This window comes from Argopecten irradians, chromosome 1 (genome assembly GCF_041381155.1).
Source record: "Argopecten irradians isolate NY chromosome 1, Ai_NY, whole genome shotgun sequence".
NCBI classification, from domain to species: domain Eukaryota; kingdom Metazoa; phylum Mollusca; class Bivalvia; order Pectinida; family Pectinidae; genus Argopecten; species Argopecten irradians.
In genome coordinates, this window is record NC_091134.1 from 64,218,225 (window position 1) to 64,236,407 (window position 18,183).

General features: G+C 35.7%; 2 protein-coding genes across 2 annotated transcripts; one reads left to right on the forward strand and one right to left on the reverse strand.

The window, feature by feature from the left end:
- The first annotated feature begins 2,493 nt into the window (after positions 1–2,493).
- On the forward strand, positions 2,494–8,546 carry LOC138305120 (sorbitol dehydrogenase-like). Its single transcript, XM_069245523.1, has 9 exons — positions 2,494–2,698; positions 2,934–2,967; positions 3,145–3,309; positions 3,831–3,990; positions 4,322–4,440; positions 4,780–4,845; positions 5,073–5,251; positions 6,775–6,896; positions 8,291–8,546. Exons 1-9 carry the CDS (start codon positions 2,645–2,647, stop codon positions 8,445–8,447), a joined length of 1,056 nt encoding a protein of 351 aa, XP_069101624.1. The 5' UTR covers positions 2,494–2,644; the 3' UTR covers positions 8,448–8,546.
- A 402-nt stretch (positions 8,547–8,948) lies between these two features.
- Positions 8,949–18,165, reverse strand: LOC138305131 (ATP synthase subunit b, mitochondrial-like). The gene is made up of 8 exons (XM_069245535.1): positions 18,012–18,165; positions 13,299–13,335; positions 12,832–13,097; positions 11,975–12,144; positions 11,490–11,615; positions 11,140–11,217; positions 10,687–10,788; positions 8,949–9,203 (listed from the first exon to the last, which is right to left on the reverse strand). Exons 1-8 carry the CDS (start codon positions 18,148–18,150, stop codon positions 9,135–9,137), a joined length of 987 nt encoding a protein of 328 aa, XP_069101636.1. The 5' UTR covers positions 18,151–18,165; the 3' UTR covers positions 8,949–9,134.
- Between the last annotated feature and the right edge of the window lie 18 nt (positions 18,166–18,183).

The following is an 18,183-nucleotide window of genomic DNA, read 5'->3' on the forward strand; positions in this document are numbered from 1 at the left end:
TAGATACCCACCATTTACATACCGGTAATCATATCTGGGATGCCATTGTCACCACAGGGACTCGTTAGTACTAATTAGATACCCACCATTTACATACCGGTAATCATATCTGGGATGTCATTGTCACCACAGGGACTCGTTAGTACTAATTAGATACCCACTATTTACATAATCATATCTGGGATGTCATTGTCACCACAGGGACTCGTTAGTACTAATTAGATGCCCACTATTTACATAATCATATCTGGGATGTCATTGTCACCACAGGGACTCGTAAGTACTAATTTGATACCCACTATTTACATAATCATATCTGGGTCATGGGTTGAAAACTGTACCAATGCTCTATGTTGTTACCCATATACTGAACATAGAAAATATTGAAAATATAAAACTTTGGAAATCACAGTGTATATAATGATGTTGATCGCTGCAGTTTGACTTTGAAATTAGTCTATGGATTTCATTAAGATATTTTGCTTTTGTTATACATCTATGTATATCCAGTGTTCCTTGTCATTTTATATCAATAAAGAAACGATGCAATTTAAAGCTGGAAGTAAGACGTCATTTATATTCTAGAATCTACGTTAACTGAAAGATTTTATGAGAATTCTGTACAGAAAAGGAACCCCTTACGGTAATATGGTGAATTCACTTTATTCACCAGTAATGTTTTCTAGTTAACTAGGAGGCTCAGAACTGACCAGAAATCTAACGTCTCCACTTTAATGACGTAATTCCCTATTCTTAATTCAATTCGACTTCAAATCCCCTATTTCACCAGTTTCAATGGAAAAGTTAAAAGTTCTCTTTGCTATCCTGCACCAAATAAACAAGCAAACAAATGTCTCTCTGGATACATGTAGTCAATTTCAAGCCATTGTGCGCAAAGTCAGGTCCTTAAAAAACGTCTCTGAGAGGCCGCTAATCTATAGTGTAGCGTCGACAATTAATTCTTTCTAGATCTGTTTTTGCCGTTACACACCCTGAAAATCGATAAGATTTGAATTTTATCCACGATAAGTACTTTCATCGTATAAATATAAATAAACACATCATAATTAAATTTTATTGTAGCGTGGACATTTGCAAGATCTTTATCATAACGATATTCGATCTGGTGGTCTTCCAACATTTTCTCATTCATTATAATAATACCAGTAATCTTTTCTTCAAGAGCTATTTATGCATTATGAGTTTGCACATCCTCGATACTGCAGAGGTTACTGACGTTATATCCATCCCTGGATTATCTCATAGTAAAATTGGAGGCAACAGAACAGAACCACAGATATCTGATAATTAGTTACAGTTTACATAATTATGGACCCATCAGAGTGCCCTAAGACCATATTTAGGGGTCTAGATACTCTACAGAGTACTATTTACGTACGTAACTTATTCTCGGATCCCCGTGAAAAGAACAGGTAATTCAGTCCTTTGCCAGATGTACATCAAAAAAAAAATCGTATAATGGTACACTATGGTTGCTTGTGTGGCGTCGCTCTCTCTCTGCATTCTTCAAAGGAAGGTGTGTGATTGGTCAGATATTTTCTTCTGAACTGCCTTCAGTTTTATTATGCGATAATCCAGAGGTGGATATAACGTCAGTAATAGTAACCCCTAGAGTATCGAGGATGGAGTTTGCATGGTTTACTTGAAAGTTAATTCATTTTGAGTTAACAAGGACCAATTGTATTTCAACAAATCAATAATATTTATGTTCAATGACTTCGGTAAATACCTTTGTCAATGTGTAGTCACGACAATGAGCAGCTCCAAAGGTCACGGAAAACTTAGAGAGAGACAGACAGATCAAAACTAAAACAGTATTGTCTGGAATCGGTCATGTTCGTATTATAAAAACGACGCTACCGGATCCTTATTTAGGATCTGAACTTATCAAAGTGTGTCGAGAAGGCTTGTTTTAAAAAGTGGGTCATGGGAAAGATAAACAAGCAGTTCCAGCCGCCAGGATAAAATATGGAGGGAGAGAAGTGACTACAGCTAGCTATTTAAAAGTTATTAATGTAAAGTCAAACCTTATTTCAGCCGATTCACGAACAAATATACAAATGTAAAGGTATCGAGAGGGTTATAAATATTATAGCAAAGTATACAGTACTGTAATAATATTTATTTTTGACTGTCGGAGAATGTAGAACAGTGTTCGATTCAACCTGTAATTGATACTAGCATTCGAGAAGCCATAGTTTCACGTCAGATTTTAAACAATAAGTGAAATAGATAAGAACGCCATGCTCATTACGTTATAATTTAAAATCCCGTAGACAACTGTACACTCCAATGAAAAATAATTCTTTAAATCCATTATGAAATGGAATTGTGTTGATGCAAATTTAAGGTGATTGATACATGAACAAATGAGAGAAAAGACAATGCATTTCATCTGGAATCGTGTATGGAGACAAAAACCACCGCGAATAATATTACAGTTGCAGGAAGTACGTAATATACGCGTACAGCGGTTCGCGACAGCGGAGCTTCCATAGTGCAGTGCTGGTCGGCCAGATTTCTCAGTTGTTTAGCAGCGTGTGTGTAACTTTACTTATGTCCAAACATCTGACCAACTTAGTCAATCTAATCCCTCGGCTCTGATGACCACTAGACGGTGAAAATGTCGGACACCAATTTGTCGGCCGTGCTCTATAAGAAAGGCGACCTCCGACTGGTTAGTATGCACTTCAACAAATGAGTACTTCCTCTTTCTCTGTATCATATAATTTTATAGGTCTCAGTGTGCATGTGCATCTGAATTCGCAATATATGTTTAGCACTAAAACATAGTGCGATTTGGTAATTTTCTCCAGCCTGAATACACTGCACATAATTAAAATTACACGACATATATGTTTAGCATTTCTGAACAAGTCACGAATTGTAAAATAATGTTTCGTGTTTAACAGGAAGATCGGCCAATTCCTGAACCAAAGGAAGGAGGTAAGAAACAATTAATAGTACATAATCCATATTCACCTATTAGCGTGAGAATATCATTATACTGGAATTTAAATTTTTCGGGGTCCATCTCTCCACCATGTAGATACTAGACCTCAAATGCTAGTTAACGACCGTGAACTTGACTTGTGTGTGTTTATTTCTCTGTCCCCTTTTCAGAGGTCCAGCTGTCTATGCGTAAAATTGGAATATGTGGCTCGGACGTGAAGTACTGGACAGCTGGGGGTATCGGTCCTTTTCAGGTCACCCATCCAATGCTTCTTGGACACGAGTGTAGTGGAGTGGTCACCAAGGTCGGCAAGGGAGTAACCCACCTGGAGCCAGGTAAGTGGAAGTTCTATATAGATGACATATAAGCTAAAAAATCATGTACTTACTTGTCAACATCCTTGATATTTCAGGGGTTGCTATCACTGTCGTAATGTCCACCCCTAGACAATGTCATAACAAAACTGAAGGCTCTGTGTTTTGATAACAAGTGAGCAGACACATGTTGGTTGGTTATTTGATGTACATAACAATAATCAATAGAAATAACGGTAAACTGTGGCTGATTGTGTTGCTTTGATTTTGGTATCCCTTAGTTCGCCAAACCTGCCTATATTATTAGGCTTTTTTTTATTTTATTTTTTTTTGCCATATATATATATTTGAAAAAAAAACCTAATAATATAGACAGGTGTAATCTTCAAAGGAAATATCTGCAGGCCTGTGATTGGTCAGTTGTTTTCACCAGAACTGCCTTCAGTTTTGCTATGAGAAATAATGACAGTGAAAGTAACCCCTGGAGTATTGGGGATGACTAGAGCAACTTATTTGTAAAGTTACCTGATTTTACGTTTCAGGTGACCGTGTTGCTATCGAGCCTCATGACATCTGCCGTAAGTGTGAGTTCTGTAAATCAGGCCGGTACAATCTGTGTAAAGACGTCTTCTTCCTAGCCACCCCACCAGATGACGGTGCACTGGCTAGGTACCACACTCATACTGCTGATTTTGTCTTCAAGTAAGTATACTAGAGATACTTTCCTTGGTGACCTTTTGACCTATACAGAGGAGATATAGCTGGAATTCTCAGATACAAATTTAAAGATAAGGTTATCAAGTATCTTTACTACTAAATCCATTTCACAAAGTTCTTCTTTATAATATAACTAAATTGATCAACAAAAATATTTCAAAATGACAAAAACTTTTTAGTTCTATTTGCTTTCATGAGAAGTTTAATAATTGTACATAGAGCAAGAAGTTATGAAACTTTGACAAAATTAGGGGTCACAAAAACTGTTACTCTCACAGCATGATATTACGTACTACATTTCTTCTCTATCCTGTAGGTTACCTGATAATGTGAGTTTTGAGGAAGGGGCTTGTGTGGAACCCTTGTCAGTAGGTCTACATGGCTGTCGCAGGGCTGGAGTTACCCTAGGGAGCAGGGTCCTTGTTTGTGGAGGAGGTAGGTCCTTAAATTTTCTTCAATTTATTCTATTTCTATAGGAAATAGCCTATCTAGTCTTTCAACAGTGTATCTAGTCGTACAATAGTGTATCTATTCTTACAATAGTGTATCCAATGCAGTCACTTGTATCTTGTACAATAGTGTATCAACTAACAAGTATAATGACGAGTAAATATATTATTACTTCATTCTGAAGCCTTTACAATATGTGAATTAAAGTACACACATGCCAATAATGCTTGAATCGCTTAAAGTCGTATTGATGCACATGGTGCTACAAATTACTGAATCAAACATGCAGTCTGTTTTTGGTGTATGATGTCCACTTTGTTGTAGGCCCCATTGGATTGTGTGCCATGCTGAGTGCCAAGGCTTTGGGAGCTGCTGCAGTGTGCATGACAGGTAGAGTGACGCCTGACAAGTCACTACTGTATAAGAGATATCTTCTGGATTTACATGAACATTAAATAGTATATAAACTAATACATGTAATGTACTGTAATTATTAGCATTGGTCACAGATTTTTGTCCTTGCAGTGTTTTTAAATTCAAACATTCCTGTTAACTTTGTTTTAAATGTTAGAACTTAATTACTGATTACCTGATTTTGCTTTCTTATCTGATTTCAGACATTGACAGCAGAAAACTGGAATTTGCCAAGAAATGTGGAGCCACACATACCGTGCTTGTAACAAAAGATGATAAGCCCGAAGAATTAGCACAAAAAATCGCTAGTCTGATAGGTGGCGCTCCACAGCACACAGTGGAATGTAGCGGAGCACAGTCCTCCGTCAATTTAGGAGTTCATGTACGTCCAAAAATAATTTTCATTTCATAACTTGATTACTTTAAAAAGCCTTTTCTATATCTGCCTTACTTGTACATCTGTTACTTCAAATGAACAATATTGATTCATTTTCAACTTTCCTGACACAAGAGATGTAATACTAGACCCTGGTGTAAAGGCAGACAACTGATACTATGCTTAGAACACCCTAGAGCGAGTTCAATCCAATGAACTTTGTCTTTATAAACTTTAACAAGAGATCCCAGAGGGATCTTGGGGCCCACCAAAGAATGATCTATGTCTGACAATGGAAAGAGGGATCTTTTCCCTGCTTTTCAAATTTTTTCAAACACACTACATATAAAATCTGAGACAGATCGCTATTGTACTTTCAAGATGAAATAGTGTAACAAATGAAACAGGGATGCTTTTCAAATCCAAGATTACACTCTTTTTGCTGCTTTTCAACTTAAAACTATCAAAATCCAAGATGTGTTGCCAAATGCAATATGCACAACTAGGGTCCTAGAGGAACCTACATATGAAATTTGAGAACAATCCCTTCAATACTTTTTGAGAAATAGCGGTAACAAACTTTAACTATCAAAATCCAAGATGGCTGCCTGGCGGCCATCTTGTTGACCGATTGGTCCCAAAATGCAATATGCACAACTAGGGTCCAAGGGGAACCTACATATGAAATTTGAGAAAGATCCCTTCAGTACTTTCTGAGAATTAGCGGTAACAAACTTTAACTATCAAAATCCAAGATGGCGGCTGGTCGGCCATCTTGTTGACCGATCAGTCCCAAAATGCAATATGCACAACTAGGGTCCTAGGGGAACCTACATATGAAATTTGAGAAAGATCCCTTCAGTACTTTCTGAGAAATAGCGGTAACAAATTTTAACTATCAAAATCCAAGATGGCTGCCTGGCGGCCATCTTGTTGACCGATCGGTCCCAAAATGCAATATGCACAACTAGGGTCCTAGGGGAACCTACATATGAAATTTGAGAAAGATCCCTTCAGTACTTTCTGAGAAATAGCGATAACAAACTTTAACTATCAAAATTCAAGATGGCCGCCTGTCGGCCATCTTGTTGACCGATCGGTCCCAAAATGCAATATGCACAACTAGGGTCCAAGGGGAACCTACATATGAAATTTGAGAAAGATCCCTTCAGTACTTACTGAAAAATAGCGGTAACAAACTTTAACTATCAAAATCCAAGATGGCCGCCTGTCGGCCATCTTGTTGACCGATCGGTCCCAAAATGCAATATGCACAACTAGGGTCCAAGGGGAACCTACATATGAAATTTGAGAAAGATCCCTTCAGTACTTTCTGAAAAATAGCGGTAACAAACTTTATGGGCTAAAAAAACTGATGATGGTGGGCTAAAAATACAGAAATAGGTGGAGCATATGTTGTTCCACATTACGATACTGCTTGATTGACAATAGAGCAATAAGCTAAAATTCAAATACAAGACTTCTCGATTATTGTGTATACTAACAAGAAGTATTCTAATTTATTGTAGGCCACACGATCAGGAGGGACTATGGTGGTGATTGGTCATGGACCTGATGAGGTCTCATTCCCTGTAGCCAGTGTTATCACCAGAGAAATCACACTGAAGGGATCATTCCGATACATGAACACGTATGTACAAAACAATATCCCTACCAGAGTTTGATTGGACTGGAACATTAGCCAGTGATCTAACAGTCACATTTGTGTCTGACAACTTGATTATGTTTCATGGACTTATTCTACTTAAAAGGACAATTCACTCAGGCTAATTCTTTTACATAACCAAGAATTAAAATTGTATTGTTCTACATTTCTTATGAAACATAGAACATAAAATATTGACAAATTCCACGTCATTGTTAGTATTTTAATTGATACCGTTGAAATTACAAATTGTTGATCAATACGATTAAGCAGGTACAGTATGTACTCTGTACCCATATCCGAGCCAAAGTCACGCATGTTAAACAAATGAACTACATAACCAATGGGGAGGTAATAAAATGATTTTTAGGCAAGACAATTCACCTAATAAGGTAAACACACTACTGTCAGAGCGATTTGAGCAGTTCCAGACAAAAATTACATTACTCTTCGAGCAAGGGACAGGGTTTGGCATACAAGACATTCGACCACAATGTGTAATGGTGGACAGGGAGCGAGTTTGAACATTTCACCACAATGGGCTTTTCTGGCATATCACAGTAAAACCGACTGATCTAAATTCCATTAGAACTGGGTTTTTTCCGATATATGTATAAATTTCAATGCTCTCTCTTAGACTGAATTGTCCCTTAAAATACCAAAAAGCTTGACGAGTTGAAACTATAAAATCACTTATTAAATTAGTCCTAGCCAAAGCTTTAGTGTAAAATGAACAAATACCTGGCATCATTGGACTTAGAAACTCAAATTTTGTTATTTTATGGTAAACTAGAACTGTCAGTCTTGTAGCTAGCTTGAATAAATTTTGGATACATTATGGTTTATGAAAGTATATTAATTTGACATATTCTGGTATATATAAAATAAGGAAGCGCTATGGACTAGAGATCTACTGTTAACCAATTTATATTCCCGACAAACAATTTCACGAAAGAGCTCCAAGTGAATTCAAATTTTTAGCAAATAATTGTATAATAAAAACCCAATTGTCAGCAAGAGCTCTTGATTGTGAATTTATGTTTTCATGAGTATGTCGAAAAACGAAATGAAGATGAGATATACTGTTAGATGGCAGGATTCTAAATGGTATACAGAAATTGTCAAAATTGTCTCTAGTCTCTCTTGTTCGAGTTTCCTTTAGTTTCATCTGCAGCACCAACTTCACTAGCCAAGGGTATTCAGTATGATACTCTCCATGCTCTCCGTGCAGGGATCAGTACAATACTCTCCCTGCTCACTGAATACCATTGACCAGCGAAGTTGCTTCAGCACTAGAAGTTAGCATCCTGAACTTCTGCTGGTTGTATACATACTACTGATAGTAATGCTATATGATATTAATTTCTTTCCTCCTACAGTTGGCCAACATGTCTGGAGATGATGTCTTGTGGAAAGATAGATGTTAAACCACTCATCACACACATGTTTTCTCTTGAGGAAACTCTGAAGGCCTTCGAAACTGCCAAATCTGGTGAAGGGGTCAAGGTCATTATTGACTGTGAGAAGAAACAGTGATCAGACTAAAACTGAGTGTAATCTGTAAATACATCAAGCTTTGAACAAGACATATTCCTTCCAGCATTTGTATTAACAATAAAGCATTTAACATTTAAACCAGATTTGTACTTATATTTGAAACAAATTGCTGCATTGCATTAATATTAAGAAAGTTTACAATAAATTACCCATTGATATCTTTAAAATATGTTTTACGAGGTTATATTATAATGGGAGACTAGGGTTGTAACCAGGGACATTCCTGACTTGAAGACAGAGTCTCGTCCAATCAGCCAGATACTCACCAATCATGATCAATCTGTGGTTACGTTATTTTTCCATAAACAGATTTGTATAATAATTATTCATTTTTATTTTTCATATTCAATACATGTATTTAAAATTAAAAATAATATGGAAACATTTTTTAATCCACTGTTTTAATAAAACTTTCCAACCGTTCCTTTCAGTTCCTTAAATAAATGCGGAAGTTAGAATGAAGTAAAAAATAACACTCTCTTTTCTTACAATAATTTTAATTTCAAAATTGACCTTCTAAATATGGATAACAGCACAGCACTGATTTTCTGTCGACAGAGACAAGTGTTTATCACGCAGTTTCAACTTTTTCTGTTGTAATTCCACATAAACAGAAAGTTGACTCAGTTTCTCATCATGTCATTCAAAGACAAGACCACCAAGACACTACGTAGCAGTGTTGGTTTTAGCTAACTCACGAAGATTGGCTAAACAACTGTCCATCACCTGTTTCTCCTGTAAAACAATCACAAATAATTTCCATGAAAAAATACAAATGACTTGAATGACTGATCTGCACAAAAACTACACATATAATTGTCTTTTTGGAAATACAAAAATGTAAAATAAAAATGAGTGAAGCTTATATTTTGTCTATAAAATGTTACTATCATTTTGGGGTTGAGTACAGTGGACCCTCGATAATCCAGACAACTTTGTTCCCTGCCTAAACCGTCCGAATTACAAATTTTCTGGACTGCCAAATTTGGTGTTCTTGGTCAATTAATTTATATTAAATAGTCATGTACGAGCTACTCCCCTTGACCTTGTAATCAAAGGTTTTTATGTAATTTATGTGTACTAAAATAAATAGTTATTATTACGATAAGAATATGATATAAACATATTTTTAAAAGACAAAACCAAAAGCCATCGTTGTTTGAGTATGATGTATGCCAGTATAGCCATGTATACTACTTTTGATCAGTCATACAGCAAATTAAGTTTCAAAATGCCTAACCAATGATCTTTAACTGCGTACTTGGTCTAACCACGATAATGAAAAGTTATAAACATTTTTATGGACTAATGGAATTGTTATATTGTATTTTGTGTGTTTTTATTCACCATTTCCACAAATCTTTGCTTTCTGACTTATAGACGTTTTGTAAGAACTACGTGCATGTGTTCATATCTAACTTCCGTGCACAAGTCACACACATACGCGTCGTGTATATGGCATGTGCCGTAGCCTGTACGTAATACACCATAGACGACAAATTTGAATAGGTTTATATAAATTTTAAAAACTTATTAGTTTTGTGAGCAGTACTTTATTGTACCCGAAAATCGGAGCGGTACATTTTGCATGAGAAAGATATCTTTAGGATACATTTTACGTACCCAAGCTCAAACTGCGTGTTTAAAAGTGTGTGTGTAAAAATGCAATGCGTATCTCCTAAAGAAAACCAAAGAACCGTTACATGACTGTATGAACTCGTGACAAATGTGTACATTTAAACCACTGTGGCTATGACCTGGCAGTTGTTGCTATGACAACACACTCAGTGTCATGCAGTAGTGTGTATTTTACACATGACTGAAGCTGGCCTTGGATTTTCTCGGCACATGCCGACAGAAAATAGTCCTGATTATTGCTGGAATTTATTAATGAAAACTACATTCTGTTTTCAAAATGGAGTTCCGGATTCGGAATCCAAATTTCCAGACTAGTGAGTATAAATAATGTTACGGAAATCTGTTCCCTGACATTTCCATCCAGATCGTGAGTTTTCCTAACTATCGGCATCCGGATTATCAGGGGTCCACTGTACTACAAAATTAATATAATTATCACGTTTTACCTACCGACCTATATACGTACTTTGACTAACTGAAATCTGTGAAAAAGTGTCTCTTTTAAAGGGATATGATGTTCAAATAGTGATCGGTGAAGAAAGGAATGATACAAGTAGTGATAGATATCAAACAAACTTACCAGCTGTGGGGTGATGCTGCTGTATACAGACTGTGTGATCCATTTGGCCATGTGTCCCTGTTCAAAGCTCTTCTTTGAATTAGCAATGGATACCTGATAGTCCTGTGGAAACATAAAATTTAGATATATGCCGGTACTGATAAATGCTTCTACTCAAATCTTTAGATGTATACAGATAAATGCTTTTACTGATACAAATGTACACTGCAAATATAATCGACATGGTAGAAAAGGAATCGTGCTATCAATTCAGGTCGTATTTTTTGATTGAATAATATAAAGTAAAACATGTTTATAACAAACATGCTTACAAAGAATTCATGGTTATAACATAGTGATTTTCTTTCCCTGCCAATGTTACTATATATCTTTAATATTTGTATATAAAATCATTTTGTGGTTCCCATTACCAAGAGGTTTGTTATAACTGTGTTTTATTGTAAGTATACTAACCAGTTTGCGCTTGGCCTCTTCATACAAAGACTTGAGTCTCTGTCTGTATTCTATTTCAAGCTGTAAGGCTACATTCTCCTGTAAACAAAGACAATATTAAATCTACACTGCAGTAACTTTGAGTAACTTTCAGTTACTCAATTAAGTATTTGACATATTTTTATAGTATTCAAAAAAGTCTCTGATATTTTAAAACAAACTTATAAATACTGATTACAATTAAGTTTAGTTTGTTCAGTGAGTGGATAAGACAGACTGTTCCATGAACAAGCTACATCAATATATTAATGGTATGTAGTTATGATTTTTATATTTGTTACACACAAAAATTTGTTTAGAAATATCCAAACCTTTTTGGCCTCAAATGAATATTCCAGTCCCTCCTGCTGGTACATCAGTGTTCGTCTTTGCTCAATATTGGCGTTCATTTCTTGTGCAAATTCTGTAATTGGCTTGTACCAAAACGACTCCATAACCTGAAAAAATCACAATGTCACCGTCATAAGGTAGCTGTAACTGGGTGGATCCACCATATGTTTCTATGTAGATTACACCATGCAAATACTTAAAGGTTACATCCATAGGATGTTTCAAATCAAATGCAATAATGAAAAAGAAAGTAGTTTGTAATATATGTAAAGAGATATTCCTTTGCTTCACTTTGGAAATCAGAAAGTGTTGAAATTCTAAATATGAAATGAGCATATAGTTAGTCCCAATGTATAACTAAGTGATAATTATAGATCAAGACCTGTAGAAAGTCACAGATAACACATACAGGGACAAATGAGATGAGCAATTTGTACAGTCTATGAACGAAAGTTTAAATTCTTACCTCACGTTTATCATCAACAAATTTTTTGACCAAATCAGCCATTTTTGTAGTTTTTGCTATGAAGTGTGCACCTCCAAAAACAAAAACAGCAACACCCCATTCATAATCAGGCTTTAAATATTCATGAGAAAATAGGAAGGCAGGTGTCCCAAGCAACAGAATGTATGGACCTGAAAATACAAAGAAACAACCATTTAATACTAGTTTTAAATTGACTATATGCAAATATTCAACTAATTATAAAAAGCTTGCTGGACAGGTATCATATTTATTTCATGTTCAATCTGTATTATATACATTGGTGTTTCACGGATGGCCTGAATCTGTTTTCTAAACATAGAAAGTATTAATATAGCTATATCTAGTCATGTGTTTCTCAATCTGATTAAAATACAGAACCTTATAACACTCCGTTCAATAGAGGATCTGACAACATCCCATAGGGGGTCATGTTCAGATGACCTTGTACCACCTTCAGACAACTTTTTCAAACTATTTCGTCCCCAGTCAAGATTCTGGCAGCAGCAGTTTGATTGGCCATTTTGCAAAGGTCACCAGAACATTACCCTTAATGGGATGTTGTCAGATCCTCTGATTAAATATGGTGATAATAAGGATCTGTATTTTAATCAGATTATGTGTTTCTATTTCCCATCTTGATCTATTAAGCTTTGAATTTTATGCTTTCATATCAAATCGACAATTTAAAAAGCAAGGGAAGAGAACTATTTTAATATGCAAATACATTCATATATAAAGTATTTTGATGTAATTTTTATAAGTGATTGTATTATCCTAGACAACTGTGGATCACACAGTGATACACACTCTGACTCAGATCAGTATCTAATACATACCCATGATCCCTGTCTTATTGTAAAAGGTCTCGAATAAAGACTCGGGGAAAACGATGTGTCTGAGTTTGGGTGGATCCACCACTTGTTTGAATGGTGGGAAATTTTTGAGGTCTCTATCTGGGCCATAGAAAATGTCACTGACTTCCTTCCACACAGCAACTCTTTCTTCTATAGAGGGTATAGGAGGCCGCAAGTGATTCACTCTGCGATGACCAACCCTTCCATAGTCAACATTTCCAATACTAGCTTTCTGTTCTACGTCACATCTGAAAGGGAAACAAATCAAATATATCATTTTCTCTTTGAGGCCTTTGATATTTTCTGTCAGTAAATGTTAAAACATTGCAATAGAACTTTGGTTTTGTCTACATCCATTCTTCATGATTTAACTATTTATTCCATATTTTTTTTTTATTTAGCAATTAGGAAATCAAACATTTACACAAATAGTTGTTTACTGAACTTACTTTGGGCTGGCCAAAAGAACTCTTGCTGCATTAGCTCCTGAAAACCAAAATAATACAATTTAATTAAAAGAATAATTCAAAAATATTAAATCAAAGTTAAAACCTTACTATACACTTGTTGGTAAATGTACCTTTAAACGAGAGATCCCAGATCTAGTGGGGAAAAAGTTAGTTTTCAACGATTAAGATTATTTTAGTTGTAACAATTCTGTATTGGATCAATCACTGGGACAGTTTGGGTAGCTCAATTGATACAGTACTCCACCGTCCTGCAAGGGTTAAATTCTGGTCTGGCTATGCAATATTGCATTTTTCCGCTCCCATTACATAGTCATTTGGTGCCTGTGACCAAAGTTCCTGTTTCAAGCATTAAAGATATGCTTAGCAGGGGAATATCTGTGTCTGGGTCTGCAGGGCAAAGACTAAAAAGGGAGGGAAGATTGTAACGGCTCTGGACCAGCCCGATCACCGGAGACAATGTAGCTCGGTTGGTAATCTAGAGCACTCCTGCTAGTGTTTGGAAAGTCATGAGTTTGATTTGGGACCTGGCTGTGCATTATTCCTATCCTACTACATTATAACAAAACAATGATAGTGAAATACTGGGCTATATGCTATAGAGTAATCAGGAGTATAACTTGTAATATGCAAGTTAGTGGTTTTCACCTAGCCTGATCACGACAGGCATCATGCTGTGTGCTGTAAAATTGTAGAACACCGTGTAGAACACCGTCTCATTATGTTGTACAAAGTCATCAACGGCCTAATAGCCACCCCCCCCTCCCCGTCTGTTTTTCTCAAAATACAATTTTACACACATATTTTCAAAGCTTGATAATTGACTGAAATATTAGAAACAACAACTTATTTTTAATATGTAAGTTTATATGGCTATCAATGGCCTCTATGTCGTTTCCACTCTTAAAAATACAACAATTGTTAATTTTTCACGCGAATGCGTGTAAATGAGGCCTAAAAAGGGCCAATTTTTGCATTTGAATTTCAACTTAAATACTTAATTTCAAAAAATTGTGTCGTTTAATTTTCTTTATTTTTTGTCCACATAATAAAACAGTTGTTTGGGTTATGATGAAAGAATATTAAAAAATTGACCGCGGAATTTTAGAGTAATTAGCCTTTCTATACCCCTACCCCTAAAAAAAAAGACTTTTTTCACAATTATATTATTAGACCGAAATCGAGCGGTGATATTTTTATAAAGAACATCTTATATATTGAATATTATAAAGTGTAATAGGCTGATAATATGAATTGTTATACGGTAAACCTCCGGTTAATTCGAACCGCCGGATAGTTCGAACACACAATTTTTCCCAGAAAAAACTGTAATTCTTTAGCTAGTGATAGTTCGAACACTGACTTTTTATAATCAATCCTATTTCGGATAGTTCGAACACGTCAAATTATGAACGCACAGTAAGATTTTTGTCTGCAAATCGGCGCAATGGGGTCACCAAAAATGGCGATATATTTAGCATATTGCAACCGTTTTGATGTTTGGAATAAAGATTGTATAATTGATCATTATTATGACCATACGAAAGATAAGTAATGAACATTTTAAGCCATAAATAAAAATTATTATGCAGATATCGTACACAAAGCAGCAAGGCCAAATGTTTAATCTTAGGCCCCGACAATGTATATTTAAATTTGCTGTACCTGATGGAAACACATGGAAGAAATCGCCAATGTTTGTTAAGTCCAGTCAAGATAAGGATATCAGTTTAAGTTGACATTAAAATATGCATTCAATCTATCTTTAATCAGCCGATCAAGGTGTTAAATTACCTGTAAACACGTGCCTCACACTGGCTTGGACAGGCCAGTTATGAGGTGTCACAGCGAGCATCAACAGCCAGCCGCTGGGTCACAGCAAGTGGGTGTGATTACATATTCAGCTCTAGCCAAAACAATCCACGTGTTGGGTAATTAAACAATAGAAACGTAGCTTTTCATCAGGTTAAAACTAGTTACGTAATTTTAGAAGCAGACAATATGCAATCAGGTTTTGGACAATCTGACAGTCACTGTGCGATTGTGACCTAATTTTACGAATGAATGTAAACAAATTTTTCAACAGCAGTTTCGTAAATGCAACCGGACTTTCTTTAACTAAAAGTAAATAAATAGATTTACATTTGTTACGAAATATAACAAAGATCTAACTAGATTTTCTGTGGTTTAAATAAAGTTTCTATCTCGGTTAACAGACGTCGATGTAAATTATAGGCTGCGATCATGAACGGTGCTGTTTGGGGCCTTGTCCATGTGCACATATGCATGCAGCTTCTGCTACGCAATTAATTATAAATTCACAAAGTAAATGCTCATGTTTACGAAAAAATGATTGAATAAATTACGGTATCTTCAGGAAACTAAATACTTTCCCTATAGATTTTCTGCCTTACATTGCTTATGCCAGGTACATCGGTACGAAAAACTGGTTTTTACCGATTTCAACTCGGATAGTTCGAACTCACGATTTTTTCCTGAAGCTTAATTTCGGATAATTCGAACTGGTCCATCAATATTAATTTAATTTTGTTCGAACTAACCGAAAGTTTACAGTACCTGTTACCTGTTTTATGTCACGATGAAACCGATTTGATGCTATACAAAGCTAAGAAATGACACAAATAAGCCATTATTTTGCCTGGATATCATATCTGAGAAATGAATATGGAAAATTCCTGTAAAGATTCTACTTCAATTACCCTTTAGACAATCCATGATTTTATATTGTTTTAGCGGAAACATATTTTATCAAAATCTATCTTTCCATCGTCAAGATATCTTAGCTTCAATAGTTGTTTGAGGCAGATATTCAAGCATAAATTTGAATTTGGCGCCAAAATTGTAACGATGAAAAGCGTCTATGTAACAACGATCGAAGTTGATAACTTCAACTTGGTCACAACAATGTCGATAAAATCGATGTCATCATACACAACTGTATGTCTTTGTATGTTTTTTGAGGAGATATCTACATATCTAATACATGTAGATATATATTTATAATCTGAAGTGAACTAAAACAGATTTTTGGATCCTCAATATAACCTATACGGCAAGTATACGCCTAAGAAAAAAAATCTCTTATTCTGAATCCTCGATCTACGTTCAGCTGATTACTGTAGACAGGAAAATAATTAGTCTATGCCTACATGTACATGTTTAGTTTCTATATCACAGATATAATACTGATGTTGACACTAGCTTACATGTGCTTTTTCGTAAGATAGTTTTTGATCAACTGAATCAGAGTACTTCCTTGTATTTTTTCAAAATGGGAAATACATGCATCATCTAATTACAGTAGTTAGGCCTATGTTTTATCGTACATGTATACAGTAAATAAAATCTTGTTTCCCGAACGTATTAGTGCTTATTGAGGATCATATTAGCTAAACATGATACATGTAGACCTAAATACGCAATATTCATGAAATATACTAACTTGCACATGTACAAATTGAACGAAAAGTAGGGGTGGGGCGATGGAGAGATGAAAATATTTATGTATCTGTAGTTTTATACTAGAGGATTACTCGGCAAAATTGGAATATCTTGATTTAATTATGCATCTCCCTTAAAACACATGTATATTAAGGATCAAATATTCACAGTTTAACGGAGTTGAGCAGAAAATGTTTTAACCACTTGATTGTTATGAAATCTCATTTTATTCAGTACAAGATCGAGACGGTATCGGCATATATCAGCCGTTTGTATGAGTTATGTAATGTGCTTCTCAAAAGATACATGTAGCTTCATGTTATATTAGCCTAGCCCAATTCAAATATCTGAAAACATTATTTTTTTCTAGTTTGTCGAAACTAGGTCCTACACCTACCGTACAAACTTTGATTTTCACCCGGTATCAAGCTTTAGGCAAACCGAACTATTAAAGTACAGTATCGACAAATACGCAGTTTATCGACTATACTATCCTGATTTTAACATTAAAAGGTAAGATATCGTTAGACGGATAACATATAGATCGCTCTTCTTCATAATCTTAGTCACAAAAGAGTTTTCATGTGCAGTTCTGAATGCAATCATTGACCCAAGGAGGTCCGAACGAACGGCGCATTCGACCAATGTTCGGAACGTCCTTAAGCAATATCTGTGAAACATCTACAGATGTAGAGGACTTTCGCCAAAACCTCAAAAAACATTTCTAAATCCGCCACTACCATCCATGAGCATAATTTTCAGTATAGAAGGAAGCCCATTATTAAACAGATACAGATGCAGTTGTGACATTTCTGACACGCAGCAGTAAGTATACTTGGTTAACACTATTCCCATTGTATATGTTGTATATTGAATAGGCCTACTGTCAACGATAACCTTCAGACATGGCATGCCTACTGGCTAGCCTAGCAATTTCGTGGTTCCTGCTGCACGGACTCTGAATTTCAGGATAAGCAAAAACACTGAGGAAAAAAGAGTTTCATACTGTCACGTATAAAAAGCAATGACTATCTTGTAATTCAAAACAAATTCAGAGGCTAAATTTGTCGACAAATTTGGATAAACCGGCAAGAGCACCGACCACACCGGGAGTCAAACCGGCATTACAATTAGATAGATTAGAGACAAATCCACACAATGCATATGTCTTTCCTTGGTTACGGTATTAAATATCATATCTAGATACAAGTGCTTTCGATAGAATTTTCATACCTGCCCTGATGGTTTGGCTGACGGGTCGTAGTCGCATCATGTTGGCGACCTTCTCGTCCTTCTCAGGAGTGCCCGGATGGCCGATGTTACCGTAAAGCGAACTGTGGTACACGATGTCGCAAAATGAAGTCGCAAACATGGGGACTACCAAAGAAAAGGCATTTCCAAAAAA

What these genes read in the sequence shown, in the direction of transcription:
- LOC138305131 (XM_069245535.1), bottom strand. Translation starts at nt 18,150, where the DNA reads ATGTTTGCGACTTCATTTTGCGACATCGTGTACCACAGTTCGCTTTAC. An exon ending in GTTCTTTTGGCCAGCCCAAA is followed by an intron (nt 13,098 to 13,298) that starts GTAAGTTCAGTA and finishes TTTCCCTTTCAG; the next exon opens with ATGTGACGTAGAACAGAAAG. An exon ending in TTGTTGATGATAAACGTGAG is followed by an intron (nt 11,616 to 11,974) that starts GTAAGAATTTAA and finishes TGATTTTTTCAG; the next exon opens with GTTATGGAGTCGTTTTGGTA.
- LOC138305120 (XM_069245523.1), top strand. Translation starts at nt 2,645, where the DNA reads ATGTCGGACACCAATTTGTCGGCCGTGCTCTATAAGAAAGGCGACCTC. An exon ending in AGAAAGGCGACCTCCGACTG is followed by an intron (nt 2,699 to 2,933) that starts GTTAGTATGCAC and finishes CGTGTTTAACAG; the next exon opens with GAAGATCGGCCAATTCCTGA. An exon ending in TCATTCCGATACATGAACAC is followed by an intron (nt 6,897 to 8,290) that starts GTATGTACAAAA and finishes TTCCTCCTACAG; the next exon opens with TTGGCCAACATGTCTGGAGA.